Source organism: Urocampus carinirostris, chromosome 19, assembly GCF_059441175.1.
Source record: "Urocampus carinirostris isolate Australia breed hairy pipefish chromosome 19, RoL_Ucar_1.0, whole genome shotgun sequence".
Classification (NCBI taxonomy): domain Eukaryota; kingdom Metazoa; phylum Chordata; class Actinopteri; order Syngnathiformes; family Syngnathidae; genus Urocampus; species Urocampus carinirostris.
In genome coordinates, this window is record NC_142367.1 from 2752376 (window position 1) to 2776882 (window position 24507).

At 42.2% G+C, this 24507-nt stretch overlaps 1 protein-coding gene across 1 annotated transcript in view; it reads left to right on the plus strand.

Moving 5' to 3' along the window:
• Nucleotides 1-1208: 1208 nt before the first annotated feature.
• Nucleotides 1209-24507, plus strand: part of LOC148346894 (dual specificity protein phosphatase 13B-like) — a 28108-nt gene continuing 4809 nt past the window's right edge. The window contains exons 1-3 of the mRNA XM_088324200.1: nucleotides 1209-1491; nucleotides 3792-3984; nucleotides 22417-22637. Coding sequence (XP_088180326.1) covers nucleotides 3812-3984; nucleotides 22417-22637 — 394 coding nt within the window. The 5' untranslated portion in view covers nucleotides 1209-1491; nucleotides 3792-3811. The remainder of the gene's footprint in view (nucleotides 1492-3791; nucleotides 3985-22416; nucleotides 22638-24507) is intronic.

Genomic DNA, 24507 nt, shown 5'->3' on the forward strand with positions numbered 1-24507 from the left:
GGCGCCTGCCTCTCCCCGTTCCTGCGTATTCGGAGGAGGGAGCGGGTTTGCCCCAATCGAGAGCGTCGAACCATTCCGGGGTGCGAGGTAATAATTTATCTTTTTGGGACCTCAGGAGCTGTCCCTTAAAGGGGGGGCTCTGTCGTGTCCAGCATGGTCGCCGTGGCGACCGGATGGCCCCGCCCCCTGCAGTAGATTAGCTAATTTGCCTGTGTGCTACTTAAGGGTGGGTTGTGGGTTTTGCGGGTGCTGGCTCATTGCATTTTCTGTCTGCATTTCCCGTTCTGTTTTGCTCTGTCCTGTTTTGTTTGAGTCGGAAGAAACCTGTGTTTGCACGTTTTTAGTTAAAGCCTGTTTGTTGTGTCTTGTCCCTGAGTTTTGGACGACTTTTATTTTACTAAATAAAAGTTTTGATCGTCAACGCAATTGAGTTCTCCCTTCCTGCCTCTGTTCTGGTCCGGTCTCCCTCGTGACATATATATATTATACATATATATTAAATGTGTGTATAAAAAATTAAAAAATAGGGAAGAAATAAGATAAAAGGGCAAAAAAGGAAAACGGGATTAAAAAGAAAAGTAGGGGGAGCAACCAGCTCGGTAGTCTTGCAGGCGCCCGCCCTGAGACTGGGGGGTTACTGGTTCAAGCCTCAGCCGGGTCATACCTAAGACTTACAACATTGGTACCCATTGCCTCCCTGCTTGGCGCTCGGCATTAGGGGTTGGAATTGGGGGGTTTGGTCACCTAATGATTCCCAACTCATCTGTTGAATTCAAAAGGACCCATGGTAATCGTAATGTAAGAATGTGGATACCATCGAATCTGAAACTGAAAGTGGACAAAAACAAAATCAACTTTTTCCTTTTTTGAGTTTCATCTGATTTCGCTCTTTGATTTTTCTGTTTTGTTTTTTTAAATATTTAAATATATATATATATATATATATATATATATATATATATATATATATATATATATATATATATATATATATATATATATATATATATATATATATATATATATATATATATATATATATATATATAAATCTTTAAATTTTCTTATTCATCTTTTAAAAGTATAAGATTTTGGTCTCTTTGGGACTCCGGACTTTCTCTTTTTCCGTTGTGGCTTTAGCACTCGTTTTCAGTGGCACGACAGAATCAGCAACATTTATTTGGCAAATAAGACACACTATTATTCTAACTTTCACATTAAGGCGGGGACCTGAAAACTATCATTCTCATTTGCATGTTTGAGACCCGTGTACTACACAGTGTCCCTATCCCGTTTTCTGGTGTAAACACAAATGTAGATGGCCAGAGCCTCATTACAACCTTCACGCCATGGACCTACCTCATTGGAACATGACAGCGAAAATATTTTTAGCCAATGTTAAAATAGCCAAGTATGTTGCCGAGTAGATTACGTTTTAGGAAGTCAGTGGCCTACAAACCTCATCTGGCTTCCTCGCCTACAACTACGCAAGTAAGTGTCTCGTCGGAAAAATATAAACCACCTCATGCCTTTAAATGTGGGACAGCTTGAGATGAAAAAGGTGGGGGGGGCTTTTAATTTTTGCCGCTTTAAAAAAGGAAGAGAAAGAGGGAAGCAAGGATTACTGACACAGGGTTTGTGAATCATTTTCAGGGCCAAATTTAAGCACCTTTAAAAGGACTTACATAGCCAAATTTTCACATTTCTCCAGTAGAAAATCAAGTGTGAATTATTGAACGAATAATTATCAGATAGTTATCTCATGTCCACACACATTAGTTAGTATCATAGCCTTAACATTACAAGTGAGGTGCATTTAAGTAATAGTAATAATCGTATTTCAAAGTCACAAATACATCTGCAATTTGCATATGTGATTTGTAAACTTGCGTGTGAGTCCATCAGTATACTGTATAAAATGTTCAGATCTTGACTAAATCGTGAATACATTTCTGCATTAGAACAATACATGTGTAAATATTTTTGAGACAAATCTCTCCCGATATGGGTAAAAATGAGAGTATTATGAAACACCACCATTTTTTTGCATGGTTCATTATAAGAGTCCATAAATGATACGAAATACAGATACATAATACTATAAAATACAACTACAGTCATACTAGAAAAATGCCCAAGACACACCAAAGGCAAACCTTTTTTGGAGGGATTCACAGCATATAGGACACAATTCAACAAAAGCTAATTCTTCAGCACATTTTCTTTCACTGTGTGACATGACTTGATCAACTTTATTCATTTTCTGCACCGCTTATCATCAGTAGGATCACGGGGGTGCTGGAGCCCATCCCAGCTATCTTCAGGCACTGGGAAGGGGTCACCCTGAACTGAATGCCTGCCAGCCGCAGAGCACACAGAGACAGACCGTTCATAATATTGCTCACACCTTGGGACAATTTTGAGTGGACAATCTACCTGACATGCATGTTTTTGGAATGTGGGAGGAAACAGGAGTTGCCGGAGGAAACTCACGTGAACACGGAGAGAACATGCAAACTCCACACAGGAAGGCTGCTAGCTGGATTTGAACCCATGACCTCAGAACTGTGCCGCAGACGCTCTAACCACTCAGCCGTGCTTGCCTTATCAAGTCTATGAAATAAAAATACTGCGCTTTTGCCCCATATCAATATACCACTCAAAATTTGTCTGGCCCCTTCAGTTACTTAAGAGTCTCAATTTGACTTTCATTTTTATCCTTAATATTGGTTTCATAACAACATGTTATTTTGTAAAACTATCGCAAAATATTGCAAATGATAAGGATATTGTTGTATTTACCTTCGGCGCAGACTGCACTAAGGGAGAGATGCAACGGATGTGATATCGAAAGATAATTTTTTTGAATCACTGGTTAAATAAAAGAAGCTTGTTTACGTAGTAAGAAATGGCAACGGTAAGCCAGTAATGTAGCTAATTAGCACTAGCTAACTTAAAATATTTAGTGTCTTTGACGAGACTCAAACCTACTTAACATCAAATTTCTCTGAAACGGATAAACATACCTTGTAAAAAATGTTTGCCGCAAATCCTGGAATACTTGAGGGCTGCCAGCCTGCCAGTGTTGTGCCTCGGCAGATAAAAATTGTCATCTTCTGTCCTCATCAAAAGGGATAAGATTCTAAATCGGGCTTAGAGGTTTTCCCACCGAACAGGAATGAATCACCAGTGTAAAAAGTGGTGGTTAACATTCTGCCCGAGAAGGCAACATGAACTCACGAGCAAAGGGTCAATAGTCCAGAAAATACTGTATTTTACTTACACTTTTTTGCCGAGCCTTTGAGGTTTTTGTTTACGCGTAGCAGCAAAATGGCGGACTATTATGTCAGCTCCCTTTCGGTAATTTAATTTTAATTTATTTTCCAATCAATATTGTCTTTATTAATGAACTACATTTTTTAGTACTCAGAGGAGCTGAATATAACACTGTCCCTTGAGCTATTTGTATTAATTACCGAATTATAGTTGTTTTTTTATTAATTATTTATTTTAATAGGATTTCTTATTTTTCATATTAACTTTTTGAATGCAATAAATAAAGCAAAATAGAGACATTTGAGAACAATTTTATTTTATCAGCTTTCCTTGTGGGAAGCCTGATGCGGCCCCATCACACCCAGGTTCGAAAATCAGCGGTAAAGTGATTTAAATCTTAAAAAGCACAAAAATTCTATCCCGTTGACAGATAAAGACATCAAAGATCCTTTTTAAACGGGTTGACAGTGAATGAATGAGTGCATATATCTTTTATAGACTATTGTGTGTTTCAGAGTGAGTACAAAAGAACAAAATGGCTAAATCAGACCAAACACGTTGCCTAAGGAGCTCAGTCAGTCCCAGGGATGCATCCGCCAGGTACCAGAGTCCGCCAGCCTCACAACTTCAAAGGTTGATGTGGAGCAAGACCGGCAGCGAGCACCACCACATGGATGAGGTTTATCCTAGGATCTTCTTAGGGGACATGTGAGTTGGTCATGCGGTTGGTGGGAGCGACCATCCCACTGCTACTGATATGTTGATTCTGTTTTTACTATTGATACCGTCAAAGGCGATTGCATAGGATGCCAGTAAAGTTATCTTGACTATTATGCACTGTTTACATCATTGTCACTATCGGCCAATCATGTTGGTTATCTTTGATTCCCAAACCCTTTATGGCGGAATTGCTTTTCGTGACTGATTTTAAGAACAGATTTGAAATTTGGCAAACAGTCCTCTATGTTTTTTCTTGCAAGCTCAAAATTAATTGATGTCTTCTCTCCTTATTTTCAGTGTCTGCTAAAGTATAAACGTATCTACTTAGGGAGTGAAATCTGGTAAACAATTATATCGGGAGTAGGAATTCAACAATCTGAATTTGGACTAAATTAATAATATTAAAATGCGTTACTACTTTTAGTTATAATTGTGTGACTTTAAGTAAACAATTTAGTGGTAATTAATGCACAGTATGATTATCCATAAATTCCAATGTACTTATATTAATTTCTTGTTGTTTTTACTTATAACCACAATATATCCATTCAACACTACAGTTTTAAGCATCAGACCACAGCTCCTCTCCCCTTGAAATACACCAATCGACAAATTTAAAATCGACATTTTTTAAACAACAACAACACATTTTGCCTCGAGTATTTTATTCTGAAGTAAAACTTCGTGCATAAATAAACTGTTCCAACAATCACATTAAATATCTGTTTTGGTAAAAGTCACTTGCGACTTTTGGTTTTAATCAAGCACATGTGGGTTTTTTTTAGATTTTTGTATTTTTAATATTGAGTTTTGCATGTGAACATAGTGTGCACGATCAGATCTACTACTTTTAAATGTCAAAGGGTTAGTATGTATGAATGAATGAAAACTTTTATCATAAAAATAAAAACAGGACAAAAACAATGAGTCAACAACAGAATAATGTAACATAACATGTTCGAAAAGGGGTAGTCAGAAGCAGATGCTTATTTTTCCTACCCCATTATCTTCCCCACTAAATACATTCCACAAATCCTCCTTTCCTCTTATGTCTAATATAACAAAATCTCATAGATATACTTATTACATAGGTTGGATATCAATAATTATAATAGTTACAATAATCACATATTTTATACACTAATCTTCGCAATACCCATCCCTCAACGTCATAATGCGCATAATGTCACTGCGGAACCAGTGATAATAACAATAAAAATAAACACAATACTTATAATAACAGTTCTGATATAATAATAGCAACAATAACAACAAGTTAACCATAGTTTGAAATGCAGTATTTCCAATCTCCCTCATATCCCATTTCCCTCATCCCTGTATTTCGCCAGTAGTGTGTTTTTGTATTTAAATTTGAACACATGGATAGTTGGACATTGTTTGACCTCATTTTGCAAATTATTCCAAAGTCTGACTCCACACACAGACACACACATACTTTTCCTGGTCGTTCCCCTAAAGTTATAATTTCCCTCTTTCCGAGTGAACAATTTTTGTATGTTTTCTGGCACTATGTTTTTGTTGACCTTAAATAACAGTAGTGAAGTGAAAAATTTTATTAAATCATCCAATTTTAATAATTTGGACTGCATGAATAAAATATGTGTATGATCCCGATATCCTACCCTGTGTATGGTTCTTATTGCACGTTTTTGAAGGATAAAAAGGGGCTGTGGTGAACTTTTGTAATTATTGCCCCAGACTTCTGTACAATATATTAAATATGGCAGAACGAGAGAACAATAAAATAATTACAATGCATTATAATTTAAAAGAAATGTGGCTTTATTAATTATTGAAATGCTTTTAGATACCTTAGTTTGTATGTGTCTGATGTGTGTTTTCCAACTTAATTTATTGTCTATTATCACCCCTAAAAACGTAATTTCTGATACAGTGTCTATTGCGACACCATCCATTTTTACTTCTAAATCTTGATTTGCCGTACGATTACCAAAGAATATTACTTTGGTTTTATCTAAATTTAAAGATAATTTATTTATATCCATCCATACTTTTAGGTTAATTAGTTCACGATTAATACAGGTTACCAAATCAATATAGTTATCATTTGAATAGAAAATGTTAATGTCGTCTGAAAATATTACTATTTTCAATAGTTTTGAAACATTAAAAATATCGTTAATATATGAATTAAATAACTTTGGCCTGTGGTACTCCACAAACAGATGTCCAAATATTTAGATGAAAACTCTCCCATTTTTACATAATGCTTCCTCCCCGTCAAATATCTTTGAATCCATTGCAAAGCCACTCCCCTGATGCCATATCTTTCCAGTTTTTTTAATAGTATATTATGATTAATGGTATCAAATGCTTTTTTTAAGTCAATAAATATCCCGACTGCGTATCTCTTCTTTTCTATACTATGGGTGATATCTTCTACTGCATCAATAATTGCCATTGTTGCTGATCTGTTTGCTCTAAAACCATATTGACTTTCATTAATCAATTTATGTTTATCTACAAATTGTTCTTGTCTATTATTGTAAAGTCTCTCTAATATTTTAGAGAACTGAGGAAGCAGAGATACCGGTCTATAGTTTGTAAAAATGTGCTTGTTTCCATTTTTGTAGATTGGTATAACTTTTGCTATTTTCATTTGATTTGGAAATTTGCCTGTTAGAAATAATAGATTACGTAGGTCAATGGTTTCACAATGCTATTTATAATTTGCTTAACTAGTACCATATCAATGTAAAAACAATCCATAGATGTTTTGTTTTTACAGTTGTTAACCACGTCTAAGATTTCTGATTCCGTAACCCCAGATAAAAACATGGTCTTGGAGTTCATTTTTATCAGTGACTCAAATTGTTTACCACTGCACTCTGGGATATTTGCAGCGAGCTCTGGTCCAACATTTACAAAATAACTATTGAAATTCTCCACAACTTGATTTAAATTCTAATTTTCACTGTTCTTATCAATAAAATAGTTTGGATATGCATTGCTTACATTCTTTCCTTTTATTATACTATTTAATATATCCCAAATACATTTGATATTACTTTTGTTATGATGTAATAAATTGGTATAGTATAATTTCTTGCTTGCTCTTAATATTCCTGTCAATTTGTTTTTATACGTTTTATATCGGGATTCGGCTTCCTCAGTTCTTGGTTTAATAAATTTTCTATATAAGGTGTTTTTTTCTTACAAGCATTATGTAAACCCTTAGTTATCCATGGATGGTTTACAGATTTATTCTTAATATTAGTTTGTCTCATTTGGCAATTTTTGATATACTTGTTGGTGAATGTTTCCAAAAATATGTCAAACGCACGATCCACATCATCTGTACCATATATAGCATTCCAGTTTTGTTTAACTAAGTCATCATAGAGTGATATAATAGTCTCTTCAGTTCTAACTCGTTTGTAAACATAATCCTTAATTGATTCTTGTCTAGTAACCTTTTCATCATACACTGTAAAAACTGGTAGGTGATCAGAAATATCACAAACCAGTAATCCGCTGACGTTTGTAAATTCCATATTATTTATAAATATATTGTCAATGAGAGTTGCACTGTGTGAAGTGAATCTACTAGGCCTCAATATAGTTGGGTACAAACTCATACTGAACATCATATTAATATAGTCATCAATGTTTTTATGTTTGTTTGGATTCATTAGATCGATGTTGAAATCTCCACAAATGAATAGTGTTTTGGTGCTTATTGTTGAATATTTTTTTTCAGCCCAGTTTGTGAAGGTTTCCAGATTTGAGCCCGGTGATCTATATACACAACTGACTATAATGTTTTTCCTTTTTTCATTTATAATTTCTATTGTAATACATTCAAGTAAATCGTCAATGACAAATGACATGTTTTGTAATATTTTTGATTTTAATCTTTTGTGCACATATATAGCTACTCCACCTCCTATTTTGTTTGTTCAATTTACATAGTTCAAATTATAGTTGTTTAATTCAAAATTTACACCCCTTTCCTCACTGAACCACGTTTCAGAAACTGCAATAACACTAAACGGGTTCTCAAATTGCTGTAAGTATTCAGTGATGTCATCAAAATTTGTGTACATGCTGGTAAAGTGTATTATTGAGAATTTGCCTTCAGATTTAACAAAAGTATTATATTCATTTCCAATATAATATTTGCAATTGTCTGAGCTAGCTGATAGGAATTTGTGGTCAGGATCGAAGTCATCTAATCTTGAATTATTGGAGTCAGTGTGATCAACAATGCTCAGTTCCGGTAGACAAATCTCACGATGGTCGCCTCTCACCTCTTGTTAATTGATGGCATACTTCTATGTCCTCAGCATTGATGGATATGCCTTTTTTGCTCATAAAAGCAATGACCTGTTGTTCAGCAGAATCCTCATCAGCAATATTTTTATTTGCCACAGCCTTGGCGTAGGTCCGGGGTTTGATGTCCAGACCGGTGATAATAATGTCATTTATCCTGGTGTACTGTTCCAGATCTGCGACGCGTCCTTCTAGCGCAATAATCCTCTTGTCTTTCTCCATGTTTTCGGTTTTTAGGTCTTTGATTTCAGCCATTAAACTCAAGATTCTGTCTTGTTGTTTAGTGACTATATCCATTTTGTCCATTAAAAAGTCGAGTGACTTTTTAATTTCCTCGAGTTCTTCATCTCTGCTCGGCATCTCGAAAACTTCACGCTTCTCTTATGGCACCGTCCACTGATTGCCTCACCCGATCGCCCTCTGACTCTCAAGTTGTTATTTCGCCGGACTTAGTTTTGGTCGCTTTACAAAGCAGCGCCGCCATGTTTGCCAGCGTCAACAATGGCCGATCTCGGAAAGCAGGCGAATCGGCCTCCTTCCTGCACTGGTTCTCGAAAGAAATCCGCCGAGTCAACGACAACGTCGACTCCGTGCTTTATTTTCTTTTCGAAACCCACAGACGCCAAAATCGCGGCATTCAAGTGGCCATAGCACATTAGCGGCTACGCTAGCTTCACTCACGGTGCGGTGCGGTGCGTTCATGTGATGTATGAATACTTATCGAGTCGTTACACAATGTTTACATTGTTCTAAGTGGTGTTCTGAAATAAGTTATGTCACATTTACATACCTGTCAACCTGTACGTTTTTGCCGTACAAAGTACGTTTATTATGCGTTTTAAGACGTGTACGACGTACAAGAAAATCTGTACGTAAAAATGCAAATTTGTCAATTATGGTCAATGTTCCCTCTATTTTTTCTTGTATCTGGGCATACAGACAAGCTCCCTGAGCAAACTGAGGACTACTGTATGCAAAATCAGGTATGCACGCTTTATTTTTAAACAAGTAATTTGGTCCACTTAAAAAAAAGACAAAAATCTGAAAAATGGGATGTGTAGATGTTATAAAGTATGTGAGCGTCCTGCTTTGGCCATGGGAAGAGTTCTGCTTTGGCCTGGCCGAGGGTCCTGTTCTGGAAGATATGAGACATCTACACCTTTCAGACATAGCATTTTGCTCACATGAAAACATTCACATTTTGCACAATGATTTGTGCTGTAGCTTGTGATACAGTGCAAATTCCTGTAAAACTTTGTCTGTAAAATATCTAATTACAGTTTTTCTTGGCATTTTACTACCCATAAATGACCTAATAGTAACAACATTTAATGATTAATATCCATAAAGACAAAATCTGAATAACCGTCACTAGAATATGCACAAATCTGACTTGAATTTTACCTTATTTTTCACGTCTGTCCTTCTTACTTCTCCAATGGTTGTACACTCTGTCCAGGTTGCTGGCTTCGTCTGCTTCTCGCTTTGATTTTATGCGCATCAGCTGGTCCAAATGTGTCACTTCAAGACGATTTCTGGATTTTGTTTTGATATAATTCATTAAACTAAATCCTCTTTCACAGTCGGCACTGGAAGCTTGAAATGTAGCACAAATATCCACAAGCTGTGAGATCTACTTAAGCTCCTCACATCTAAGTGTTGCAGCAACCATATCTGAGAAGGTGTTGATTGACCTCTGTTTAAGTTTTTGCTTCATTATGTACTTGAATTCAGCATACTGACTGTTAAAGGTCTTCATAGACTGTAATGAGTGGTGGAGAATGGCCTCATACTTCTTTGCCAACGTTGCAAAGTCTGCTGATCCATAGTCAAAACTGATATCTGAGCTCAATGTTTCAATGTCAAATGCAGACTACTCCTTTAATTCATCCTCTGGAAAACGAGCATCCATGTGATCACACAGTTTACGAATAAAAAGAGTAATCTCACCAGTATTTCTGCCATCAGCTGATGAGGTCCCCATTACCTTTTTGACACGGTCGCTCCACTGTACATCCTTCTCTAAGTATTGGGAATGCAACTTCTCATATTTTGCTCTAGCAAAGCAGTCTCCTTCCATCACAGTCAGGTTGCGTCTTTGTAAAGTGAGGCAGAGTTGTGCTAGCTCACCCAAAACATCTCCCAGAGCAGTGATAGTTACCTTGAATTTTGAATCAATCAGCTTTTTGTTGCAGTATTTTGCCACTGGATCTCTGTTTTCTGTGAATTATCTTTTACAGAATTATGTAAGCACAGTGTAGTTCCTCAGAACAGCATTGACAGCTTAGTGCTGCGACAGCCATCGCACTTCGTTCAGAGGCCTGAATGACAGTGCATCATCATCAAGAATCTTTGCCAGGTCCTCCATTTTGCCCCTCTTCACAGCGGACTGAGAGAAAGTGGAATAGACAGTTCTAAGAAGAGTTTCAACATCTTGCATCGAAGGCACATTTTTCCAGGCATCATCATTGTCCAAGTCCTCTCCGTGGGCCACACAATGTTGTTCAGTTAGGTGTGGTATTTGGCGCTTTAACAAAGCTGCTACTCCGTTGTTTTCCTGACATTACTGAGGCACCATTCGGGGTCAGCACCAGCATTTTCTGCATGTCCAGTCCATGTTTGGAGTAAAACTGAGTTATTCCTTGCACAATATCCTGAGCAGTGCATGCTGTCAGCTGGATGATGCCACCAAACACAGTTTTGTAGTTAATATAATTTTCCTCCCTGTATTTAATATATGTGACTACCATTTTGTATACTGATATGTCTGTGCTCTCATCTACTATCAGGGTATGCCAGGGTGCATTTTTAATACTGCACATAGTCTCAGTCTCATTGATTGAGTTAAAAAATTCAAAGGCATAGTTTTTGCTTCGCCAGCTTTCTGGTATACTCACATACTTTGCCATGTGATCGTGGAAGGGGCGTCGTTACTTCGCGGATTTTCACTTTTCGCTGGTGGTTTTGGTCCCCATTAACCGCGATAACCGAGGGATTACTGCATTAACCTGCTAGCTAACTTGCACAGCACATATAGGCGGGGCCCAGACGCAAGCACCGTCAATGCCATGATTGGCTTAGTACCTACCGTAAGTAAACGGTATCATATCATTGGCTAGACACCTGTCACTCACTGAGTGAGAAATAAAAAAACAATATTATTGGGCAAATTAATTGGATTAGATTAAGTCTAATATTAGATATTAATTAATACATTATGTTGATGTTGTTTATGCGCTGGATAGATTTTCTTGTGCGCTGAGAATGTGCGGGCAGTGCGCGATTGTCCACCCGCGCAGCTTAGAGGGAACATTGGTTACCATCCGGTATACACAGACTATCACGAAACGGCAAATCAATCAAGTCAGTTCGCCGCGCTAGCCTATCCTCTGTATCATTTTTTTCGTTGCAAACGAAGCAAGCGTTTGATGCTACTGTGCGCATGCGTCTGCCGCTGTAGTGCCTAATTTCGACTCCCCTGCAAAATCCTCCCACCCTCGAGTGAATGCGCATTCTGCTGCGCTTCCGACAATACGATCGTTATTGTCATTTTGTATAAGAATAATGGTAAAGACGTATCAGTCTTCGCACAAGTGAATTGCTACATTGTCTGCTAGCTCATTTATTCCCAGAATATATCTAAACTGTCACGGACTAGAAACAGAGACAGGACCCAGTTGCGTTCATTTACTCAGTTTTATTGATAAAGAGCGAGAGAAGGTTGACGGACAAGGGCAGCAGGTGGCTGGAAACGGGGAAATGGCACTTCCGTGTCAAGCGGGGATAATCATAGACTTTGCAGGAATACTGGTCGTTTAGCCTGGACGGGAGAGCAAGGGCGGTATTGAGTACAGAAACGAGGTCGGCAACAGGTGTCAGGCAGGAAGCGTGGCAAAACAGGTCGGATGTCGGGATGGCAGAACAGGGCAGAATCGGGTCCAGAAACAGGTTGGGAACAGGTATCAAAAGCAGAGGAAAACAGGGCAGGGAAAATGTCTGAGCTTGCCTAGCTGGGAGCATCGGTTCGCAACGATCTGACGGCTTCCCCTTAAAAGCCGGAGGTTTAAAAGGAGTCAGCTCTCAGGGCTGTTGGCGTCAATTGGGCAGTCACAGGTGCCTTAAATCGGCAATCATGAAACCCCGCCAAACCCCCCCCCCCCCCCCCCAGGGACAGCTCCAGAAGTCCACAAACAATAACAACAACAAAATAATCCACCAGAAACAAAAGACAAAAAGTAATCCGACAGGAGGAAAAAAAAAAAAAGTAATCCAACAGGCAGGAAACACAAAAGGACAAAAAGTGATCAAACAGGCAGGGGAAACAAAAAAAAGTAATCCAGCAGTAAGGGGGAAAAAAATGCACCCAGGAAAAAAAAATCAAAACTCGTCTAAGTGGCGCCAGTTTCTTCGACTCCACCCGCAGCGGAAGGTCCTTGGACGATAGCCACACCTGCTGGCCCACCTGGTACGCAAGAGCCGGTGTCCTCCGACGGTTAGCTTCATGGGAGTAGGCGTCAACCGCCCGGAGTAGAGCAGCCCGCGCCCGTGTCCAGGTGCGGCGACAGCATCGGGCGTCAGCGAACGCCGAAGGACAGGTGACCTCCTCCTCTTGGCTGGGAAACAGGGGTGGTTGATAGCCGTAGACGCACTGGTACGGGGACATGCGAGTGGAAGAGCTGACCAACGGGTTATGGGCATATTCCACCCACAACAGCTGCCGTGCCCAGGAAAGAGGCTCCCAGGAAACCATGCAGCGGAGAGCCGTCGCCAATTCCTGGCTCGGGCATTCCGATTGTCCATTTGACTGGGGGTGAAACCCAGACGAGAGGCTGACCGAGGCCCCCAGAAGGCAAGGGAACCCCTTCCAAAAACCAGAAGCGAATTGGGGACCTCGGTCAGAAACGATCTCCTTGGGGATTCCGTGGAGCCGGAAAACGTGCAACTGTTTCCTTGGCGGAAGGGAGCTTGGGTAGTGCCACGAAGTGGACCATCTTTCTGAAACGATCCACTGAAACGATCTTTTGAGTGGTTGGCAAGATGGCGGCGCACATGATGGATGCTGCGGCTCGTTGCTCTCCAGCTAATCTTCTATTTATTACTGTTCTCTTGTCTTTTTTGCTTTCTTTTTTGGACACTTGCGTGGCCAATAAGACTTATAGTCGGGAGGAACTTATTCATTTGGTCGGGCGTCTAAATTTCGACTTTTCGGGCACTTTTTATACCGCCTATGACATCCCGAACGAGCTACAAAGGGATCCGGGATCTACGTGGTCAGCCACTCCACCTATGAAGCGACGAAGGCGCCGTAAAGACAGAAGGCAGAAGAGGGGTTGTCGTGCGGGAAAGTGTGTGAAGCGTGCGAAGCCGAAAGAGCAAGAAGGACACGAAGATGTGTCTAATTCAACCATTATTTCTTCATCGATCTTGCGGGTCAACCGACACCTGAAACGCAACGCACCCGTACGGCGACATCTTGTGACAATCTCCACAAAGACTTCAGCTAAGTTAAATGATTCAGCAAAGCTAAAATTTGGTCTTTTAAATATTAGATCGCTTGCTCCTAATCTTTACTTGTTGATAATATTATTCGTGATTACAAACTTAACTTGATTGGTCTATGTGAAACTTGGTTGAGACCGGATGAGTTTTTACTGTTAAATGAGGCTTCTTCTCAAGACTATGTGAGCAGCCATGTCGTGCTAATTTCTGAAAAAAAAACGCTCAAATTTACTCCTTGTACCTCTAGATAGATAGATAGATAGATAGATAGATAGATAGATAGATAGATAGATAGATAGATAGATAGATAGATAGATAGATAGATAGATAGATAGATAGATAGATAGATAGATAGATAGATAGATAGATAGATAGATAGATAGATAGATAGATAGATAGATACTTCATTCATCCCCTAAGGGAAATTCACATTTCCAGCAGCATCCCTGAGCTGAGAACAATACAATAATAAAGCCAAAAGAATACAATATACAAATACCCAGTGTGACGTGCAAATGCCCACTGTAGCGTGTTATATAGAGTAACTAAATAGTGCTACACAGAATACATATTGCAGTAAGATTCGGTAATATCCAATGTAGGTGGTGTGGTTTAATAGATAGATAGATAGATAGATACTTTATTCATCCCCTAAGGGAAATTCACAAAAAGTATTTTTGCGAGTTGAAACCCATATCCATAGGATAGAAAGTAATCCAAGTGTTGCAAGGCACTGATAAAGTAAGCAAAAAATAACTAAACAAATAAATAAATCACAAAAGTAGCGAAAATAACACGAGAGCTGCTGGAGTGGCTGCCATTCGTGACGGCGCCGGAAATGAATGAAATAATGTGGGCCTTTACTCTGCCGGGTGGAGTTAAAGAGCCTCATGGCATGAGGAATAATAATAATAATAATAATAATCTAATCTAATAATTAAAAGGCGTTCGAGGCTCTTGTTATGCAGTCCTCTCTATTGTCAATTTATGCAGTAACTATTTATCGCGCACCAGGGCCATACACAGCTTTCTTGGACGAATTCGATGAACTTTTGTCTGAACTAGTAACCTATGCAGACAAAATTATAATTATGGGGGACTTTAACATTCATATGAACTTCCCACTCAGTTCACTAACTGTTGCGTTTTGGTTTCTAATTGATGCATTTGGTTTTAATCAACTGGGTGATTTGCCAACTCATAAAGATGGAAACACGCTAGATTTGGTTCTGACTCGAGGAGTTTCAACCTCAAACATGATGGTGTTACCGTGTACTACCGTTATCTCGGATCATTATTTAGTTACATTTGAGGTGCTAGCTAAATGTAGTACTAAAAAAGCTGAAGGATTTAGCGGACACAATATAAGCACTGGCACAGTTTCTGAGCTCTCCGATCTTCTTTCAGGAGCAGTTGCGTCCTTTCCTTCATACAAAGGTGCTATCGACTCATTCATGAATGAGTTTAATGCTACCCTGGCTAGTGTCCTGGATTCAATAGCGCCCATACGGCTTAAATCACGACCTAAAAGATGCACGCCTTGGTTTACTGATGAAACTAGATCCCTTAATCAAGAATGCAGGAAATCTGAAAGAAAATGGCGCGCTACCAAGCTTGAAGTTTTCCATCAAACCTGGTGTGACAGCTTGTTAAAGTATAAAGCGGCCCTTGCCTCTGCAAAATCAGCCTACCTTTCGAAGGTGATTGCGTCACAAAAGAACAATCCCAAAATCCTTTTCAACACTGTAGCATCGCTTACAAGGCAACAGATTATCCCAGATAGTTCCACCAGTTCAGCCCAAGACTTAATGGTCTTCTTTAATAAGAAGATTCAATGCATACAGGAAGAAATTGCTAAAGACAGTGTTAATACAACACATACTAAAGGGCTGAAATCTACAGTATAGATGCACGACATGGTGGCTGTCCAGGAAATTGGTCCCGATTTAGTGAACTGTCACTCGATAACCTTAAACAGGTGGTGAATACGTCCAAGTCGACGACTTGCCTGTTCGACCCGCTTCCAGGTTCAATTATTAAAGGTCTTTTTGGGGTCCTTGGACCTTCAGTTCTAAATATTATAAACATATCACTCTCCTCAGGTGTAGTTCCAGCGGCTTTTAAGTCCGCTGTTATTAAACCTACACTGAAACGACCCAACCTTGATCCAGAAAGCTTATGTAATTATAGACCTGTGTCAAACCAAAAATCGTTTCTTTCTAAAGTACTTGAAAAAGTAGTGGCACAGCAGCTGAATGATTTCATATCCGAGAACAATCTTTTTGAATCAATGCAATCAGGATTCAGGGCTAACCACTCTACTGAGACAGCTCTGATTAAGGTAACCAATGATCTCCTACTGGCAATGGACTCTGGCGCTTCATCACTTTTGCTGCTGCTGGACCTTAGTGCTGCTTTTGACACAGTGGACCATAATATCCTTACTAGAACGGCTGAAAAAATGAATTGGTCTCTCAGGAACTGTCCTCAGATCCTACCTCTCAGATAGGACGCACTGTGATAAATATGGCAAAATGACATCTGAGCGTGTTAGTGTTACCTGTGGTGTTCCGCAGGGTTCAGTGCTTGGCCCCCTTCTTTTCAGCATTTACATGCTTCCATTAGGTGATATTATTCGCAAGTATAATATCAATTTCCACTGCTACGCAGATGACACTCAACTATATCTTCCGTTGGAGGAATCTGCCACACTAAATTGTGAAAATTTGGAGGCCTGCCTCACTGAGATATAAGAGTGGATGTCACTCAATTTCAATTTCTTGCGTCTTAACTCTGAAAAGACCAAAATGTTAGTTATTGGTCCATCTAAATGACTTATTCTCAAAACCTGCTGTGAACATTGACAAATGTAACATCACACAGAGTGAGTCAGTTAAAAATTTACGTGTCATATTTGACCCCGATCTGTCCTTTCAAACACATGTGAAGAAAATTACTAGAACCGCTTTCTTCCATCTTCGCAACATTGCTAAAATTCGTCCTATGCGGTCTCAGTCGGATGCGGAAATTATAATTCACGCGTTTGTTACTTCCCGTCTCGATTACTGTAATGCACTACTCCGGTCTCCCGAAGTCCAGAATCAAGAGTCTTCAGCTGGTACAAAATGCTGCAGCGAGGCTTTTATCTAGGACAAAAAAGTCCGATCACATCACGCCGATTTTGGCTAACCTGCATTGGCTTCCTGTTAGCCTAAGATGTGATTTCAAGGTTCTCTTAGTATTATACAAAATCATACATGGACTTGCTCCTTCATATCTTTCAGATCTGATTTCCCCCTATGTTCCGGTCCGAAGCCTTCGTTCTGAGAGCGCTGTTCTTCTGGTGATCCCAAGGGCCAAGAAGTGTTCCGCTGGTTCAAGAGCGTTCTCCATCCGGGCACCGGTGCTGTGGAATGGTCTTCCCCCTGAGATCTGATCTGCAACCTCAGTGGAAATGTTTAAATCTAAGCTTACAACACACTTCTACTCTATAGCATATGTATAACCTATACTCTTCTTGGACAATATCTCTGTATTATTTGTGATTGCAGCATCCTTTGCTGTCTGGTAATCCTGAAAGGGGGATGCCACATGTGCGGTCCCTTCTCAAAGTTTCTTCAATTTCCTCATGTTGAGGTTTTTGAGTTTTTCCTTGCCCTCATGTTGGTTCCAGATCAGGGGATGGTGTAATAATAGTCTGAAAAATAGTTTGTGTAATAACCAGTGAAGCCCTTTGAGACTATTTGTGATTAAGGGCTATACACAACTATATAAAAATGACTTGACTTGACTATGGTGAGAATGGTTGTCCATCCTTCCGAGGCAGGCAGTCCATTCACGAAGTCCATAGATATGTTGGACCATGGACGACTGGGAACTGGCAAGGGTGGCAGTAGGCCAGCAGGGGGTAAGTTAGACGAATTGTTCCGGGCGCAGGTTTTGCAAGCCCTTATGTAGTCCTAACCGTCCCTTGCCAAGGAGGGCCACCAGAGGCGTCGGGCCACGGAGCTCCCGGTGCGGGCTGCCCCCGGGTGGCAGGAAAAGTGGTGTCGTGTCCCCATTGGAGAACCTCGGAACGGAGAGCCTCCGGAACGAACAGTCGCCCATCAAGACAGGTACTGGGCCCCGCTTGATCGCGGAGCGCCTCCCTGACATGGTCCTCAATGTCCCAGGAAAGGGTGGCAAACACCCGGAAAGCAGGGAGGATAGCAGCCGGACCCCGGGGTTGATCGTCCTCTTTCTGGAACTGGTGGGAGACGTTACGGGACCCCGGGCGGTAGGAAAGAGTGAAGTTAAATCTGGCGAAGAATTGGGACCAGCGGGATTGTCTCGGGTTCAGGCGCTTTGCAGAGCGGATGTATTCCAGGTTCTTATGGTCTGTCCACACCAGGAACGGAACTGACACCCCCTCCAGCCAGTGACGCCATTCTTCTAGTGCCAGCTTAATGGCCAGTAGTTCACGATCCCCGATCTCGTAATTGCGTTCTGCCGGGGATAAGCGTCGTGAAAAGAAGGCGCAGAGGTGCATCTTGTGGTCCTCGGCCGACCTCTGGGACAGAACCGCACCTACCCCCACATCCGAGGCGTCCACTTCCACCACGAGTTGTTGTTCAGAGTCGGGCACTTGGAGAATGGGAGCCGTAAAGAAGTGTATCTTGAGGGTGGTGAAGGCATTGTCGGCTGCGGTAGACCACCTGAACGCTCCTTTAGGGCTGGTGAGAGCCATTAGGGGAGCTGCTACTGTACTGTAAATCCGTATGAATCGGCAGTAAAAATTGGCAAATCTCAGGAACTGCTGGAGCTTCTTGCAACAATCGGGGACAGGCTAGGAAGTAACCGCCGATACATCCGCGGGGTCCATCTGCAGCCTCCCCTCCGCCATGATGTATCCCTGGAAGGCCACGGTCTTGGCGTGAAATTCACACTTCTCCGCCTACACGAAGAGGGAGTTTTCTAGGAGGCGACGAAGGACGAGCTAGACGTGCTGCGTGTGTTCCTCCAGGATGTCAACCAGGTAGACAAACACGAACCGGTTGATTACATCACGCAGCACGTCATTAATGAGGGACTGGAAGATGGCGGGGGCGTTGGTTAGTCCGAAGGGGATGACCAGGTATTCCTAGTGCCCCGTGGGGGTGTTGAAAGCCATCTTCCACTCGTCGCCCTCCCGGATACGGACCAGATGGTAAGCATTGCGGAGATCAACTTTTGTCTAAACTGGCCCCCTGAAACAGTTCGAAGGCGGAGGAGATCAAAGGTAAGGGGTACCGGTTCTTTACCGTGATCTCGTTAAGTCCCCGGTAGTCGATGCCAAGCCGCAAGAAACCGTCCTTCTTTCCCACAAAGAAAAACCCGGCTCCTGCCGGCGACGATGACGGTCATATTATGCCGGCCGCCAAGGCATCTGATATGTACTCCTCCATGGCCTGTCTCTCGGAGAGAAAAGGGAGTAGAGCCGGCCCAGAGGAGGAGTAGAGCCCGGTAGGAGGTCGATGGCGCAGTCATAAGGCCCATAGTGGCCTTGGCCTTACTGAAAACTTCGCGTAAGTGGTGGTAGCAGGCGGGAACTTGGGACCGGTCCGGTGGAGTCTTCGAGGAAGTGGGCCGGTCGGGATGAGAGGCGGCGCGCAGACAGGACCGGTGGCAATCGACACCCCATTCCAGCCCCGCCCCGTGCGCCAATTGAGGTGGGGGTTGTGCTGCACCAACCACAGGTGTCCCAGAACGAGCGGTTGACCGGGGGATGGAAGAAGGTGGAAACGGATCCGCTCCTGATGGTTGCCGGACAACTTCATTTCCACCGGCTCAGTGATCTGTTTGAAGGTGCCCAACAGATGACCGTCTAACGCTCGGGCTGATATTGGGGTCGGGAGAGGAGACAGCAGTATTCCGAGCTTACGAGCGAAAGGATGTCGAGGAGGTTTGCTTCGGTGCTGGAATCCACCAGCGCGGATGGTCTGGGGGGAGCCATCAATCAGGAGGCGAGCTTCAAGGATGCGTCCAGGGTTTCGGGAGGTCGAAATAAGGGCTGAACTCAAATGGACGCCTCCGATGTCTGACAACTCCCCCTTTTAACGGGCAAGAAGAGACCCGGTGTCCTTTGCGGCCACAGTACAAAGAGAGCCCCTAGGAAAGTCGCTCTTTGGGCGAACTGGCTGACAGTCGTCCCGGGCGGCCCCTCTCCTGACGTCGTGCTTGGACTCGGCGAGCGATTCGGGCCATCAGCGCAATAGCTTCATCAAGATAGTTGGTAGGAGGGGCGTGGGACACCAACTTATCTTTCATATAGTCCGCCGAGCTGTGGAGATAGGCGTCCACTAATGCCTCCGCGTTCCATTTGCTTTGGCTGGCCAATGTTCGCAAGTCAATGGAATAATCTGCTATGGTACGTCTTCCCTGGCGAATGTTCATTAGGGACCGGGATGCATCGGCTGATGAAGATCCTGGGTCAAAAACTTTTAGTATCTCCTGAGCCAGGAGGTCGAAGGAGGAACACGGCGCTGAACCCCGCTGGAATTCGGCCGTTCCCCAGCGTCAGGCTCTCCCGAACAGATGATTGATAGTGAAGGCCACTTGGGCCGCTTCTGACGTGAAGTTGCAGATCAAGTATGAGTTGACAATTCACCAAGAAAGCGCAAACCTATGCAGGATCGCCACAAGATTTCTACCGCGCGTGCATACGCGTTTCTGCCGTTTCGATTGCGTGGGGGGTTGGGAGCGGCATGACCGGAGATTGCGATTGTATGCTCGGGGACGGATTGCCGAGAGACGGAGCCGATAACGTCAGTTGTCTTGACAGCTGATCCGACATTCTTGCTACTTGCTGCTGTTGTTGCTCTAGGATATGTTGTTGCTGTAGCACTTGTTGTAGAAGGGAGGCGACGTCACACGTGACTTGTTGGACGGCGCCCTCGGTCCATTGCAAGCATTGCTAGGCAGAGGAAGACTCCGAGTTGCTTCGATCTCCGCTCGGAGAAACGTTAGCTTGATCCATTTCTCGTCAGATCGTTCTGTCATGGACCAGAAACAGAGACAGGACCCAGTAGCGTTCGTTTACTCAGTTTTATTGATAAAGAAGGATAGAAGGGCTTGCTTCCACGATCCGATGGTTGACGGACAAGGGTAGCAGGTGGCTGGAAACGTGGAAGTGGCACTTCCGTGTGGAGCGGGGATCATCATAGACTTTGCAGGAATACTGGTCGTTTAGCCGGCACGGGAGAGCAAGGGCGGTATTTGGTTCAGAAATGAGGTTGGCAACAGGTGTCAGGCAGGAAGCGGGGCAAAACAGGTTGCATGTCGGGATGGCAGAACAGGGCAGAATCGGGTTCAGAAACAGGTCGGCATCAGGTATCAAGCAGAGGAAAACAGGCAGGAAAAATGTCTGAAAGTATGAGCTTGCCTAGCTGGGAGTATCGGTACGCAACGATCTGACGGCTTCCTCTTGAAAGCCGGGGGTTTAAAAGGAGTCTCTTAGCTAATCAGCTCTCAGGGCTGTTGGCGCCAATTGGGCAGCCACAGATGCCTTGAATCATGACATAAACTTCTAAATGTATCTAATATTATATACATGTAATCTATCTAAATGTATTTATAAATACCTATTTGTGTGTGTGTGTGTGTTTGTGGCTTATAGGCTCCGAAACAGCTGACCTAGTTTTGTGAAAATTTACACGGTTGTACTTTAAAGCTCTAGGGGTTTTTTAGCTAGGCTTTGTGTCAAGGCACCCCCAATGAATAACAATGTCAACCCAGCTCTAGCAGCCTCAAATCAAGACTGCAGCCTTAAAAGCTACTGGAAACAAGCTACAACTTCTCTAACATTGAGAATTTGTGGTAAATCGAAGCTGATTCACATTTGACCAGTCAAATTTGTTTTCTTTTATCTCCTAATTTTGCCTAGACGTCCTGTAAGCCTTGCCTATCCTCTTGCACCTAGACTCCCTCCTTGCCGAATAGCAGTGTCTAAAGCCTGACATTCGCCCCAAGTTCACCACCCCCTTTGTCGAATCCCGGAAGACTTCTCCAGACTTATGTTTCCCCAGTCACGCTTACACTTGGTATCATTTCAATAAATCCTGTTCAGTGACATCCTGGTCTGATTCTGTTTCTTAGGTGCCAGGCACATTTGGCTACTTCTACTATTTGAATAATAACACGTGGCTCGGCATTGATGGGCATTCTACTTGAGGGCTGTGGATTGCCGAAACGTGTGCGTTACAATTGGCCATTGGACCGAGCCTAGGGGGGTATTTATACTTCCAGTTCGGAACCGTACTTCTGCAGGCTGTTACTGGGCCATGGAGGGATACCACACAGCCAGGCGAGAGGGGTTGTTTGGCTCGCGAATTAGTTACGCCAAGTCCTTTCCGAACAAGAGATTAGTGATGGGAGGTGAGTGAGGTATTTTTCAGGAAGCAGCACTTTCGACTGAGCTCACTAACAACCCCAACAACCACACCCAAGGAGAATGCCCACCAACACAGAAAAATTCTGCTTGTTCTGTAATAAAACTTTTGAAAGCCTCTATTTTGAAGAGCTGTGGTGTCGATATCCAAGAGCAATGAACACGCTGAGGTGTGTTTATCATTCAATTTTTGTTCTGTTAAGGTATGCCGCCAAAGACAGGCGTCAACTTCGGGCACAAGGCATTAGCCATGTGTTGAACGCGGCCCACGGGAAGTTCAACGTCAACACAGGCGCCGCTTTCTACCGCGATGTCAACCTGACTTATCATGGCGTGGAAGCCTTTGACATGGTCACTTTTGATCTCAGCGTCTTCTTTTATTCGGCAGCTGACTTCATCCGGAATGCCTTGACTCTGCCGACAGGTGAGATGCCCAGAACGGCGATTGCCCTAGGTTGCATTCAAGCAAATAATAGTAGGGAGACCGAGTACAGTTGCCCCCCATTTTATGATCTTTTGTGCTATTACTCTCAAACTCTCAATAAATGGTACCTTAATTTGTCTTTTACAATGGTCGAGTGCTAAGTAGCTCCCAAAGTCTGTGACAGTCTCAGTTGAACTCAGTACCATGTACGGTTGTAACACTGCTAGTAGACAGTTGTAACAGTGTGATATATACATTAGTACATTAAAGGGACGATGTGTATTATTTGACAACTTGATGATGCTGTATTGTGTAGTGCAACCAAAAACAATTGGAAGGTACAATACAAAATATGGAGATGCAGAGTGACCAAAATGTAAAATTTTACCTCCCATCTTCCTTCCCAGATTTTTGGTTAGCCGTAGCAGAAAGATGGCTGACCATTAGTTCATGTTATGTAAAATAAATACACATTTCTCGAGCAAAGAGTATTTTCAAAAGACTGCATGATTATTTCATAGTTCGTGTGTGTTGTTTTTTAAAATCAATTATGTCCTTTCTAAAGTCGGGATGCGCGATTTGAATACTTGAGGCTGAATCATGACTTCAAGCCAGGAGATGCCGGCAGAGTAACACATGATTAGTGTGCAAGTACATGGTATTTCTTAGACATGCCCGAATTCCTCTTTATGAACACAGTTGGATTTTGTTAAAACATGCTTAACAGAGAAAATATATATATTTTTTTCTAAGGACAACTCAAGCAATGCACCCCACCTTTGATGAATATTTTTTTCTACCACTAGGAGGCACTAAATAATACATCTGTCCCCACTACAGTGGGGGCATCTAACAATCACCCTGTGGGCCCTAATTGGTCCCCGGGCTGCAAGACTGACCGCCCACTGAGGTCTCACAAAGTTCTATGGGAAACACTGCAATAGTGGTCCTATATTACAGGGTTTTACAACCTTTGTTGAGCCGAGGCACTTTTATTCATTAAAAAATCCCGAAGCATACGTTTCGTCGAAAATGTATAAAAAATAATTTGCCAAACTACTTTCATGTCTTTCTTTTTCAGCTTAAATGGACAGTTTAAAGTTGTTCTTATAATTTGTGGTCACCATGGCTCAGGTGTAACCCAATGTATTTACAGTGGAACCTCGGTTTTCGAACGCCTCTCAGTTCGAACAAATCGGAGTCCGACCAAAAATTTTGAGAAATTCCTGCTTCGCTGTTCAGTCAAAAAATCAGAGTTTGAACGCCGGTAATGCGTGAGTGCGTACGCTAGGGTGCGATGCTGAGCGGCGTACTGGTGTTTTAGCCCCTAATTATGCCTCCGAAGAAAGTCAGTGCAAGCAGCAAAGTTGCTACGGGTGAAAAAAAAAATAGTGCGTACAACTATTGTATTTAAGAAAGAAATAATAGCAAAATATGAAGGAGGTGTGCGAGTGTCTGATCTTGCTAGGGAATACAGCATGGCTAAATCTACGATCAGTACGATACTAAAGAATAAGAAGGCTGTGAAATCTAGTGACGTGGCTAAGGGAGTGAGTGCTATAAGCAAACAACGGCCGTCCACCTGCGCCTTCTGCTGACCACCACAAAGGTAAGAAATCCTATCCATAATTATTTTTTTATCCTTTTTTTAATTTTTACACGTTCATGTTAGCGTAATCTTTTGTACGGAAGATTACGATAACGCGAATGTATGATTAGCCTGGGTTAGCTTTATGTTTACAGGTAAACATTAAGGATGTTGGAACGGAGCCCAACATTCAGGGTGTTGGAACAGAGCCCCCTTTCCAATGAACTGCTCACCACTTGTTGTGGAGACCCGGGTGCTAAATGACTTGTAAACGACCTAATT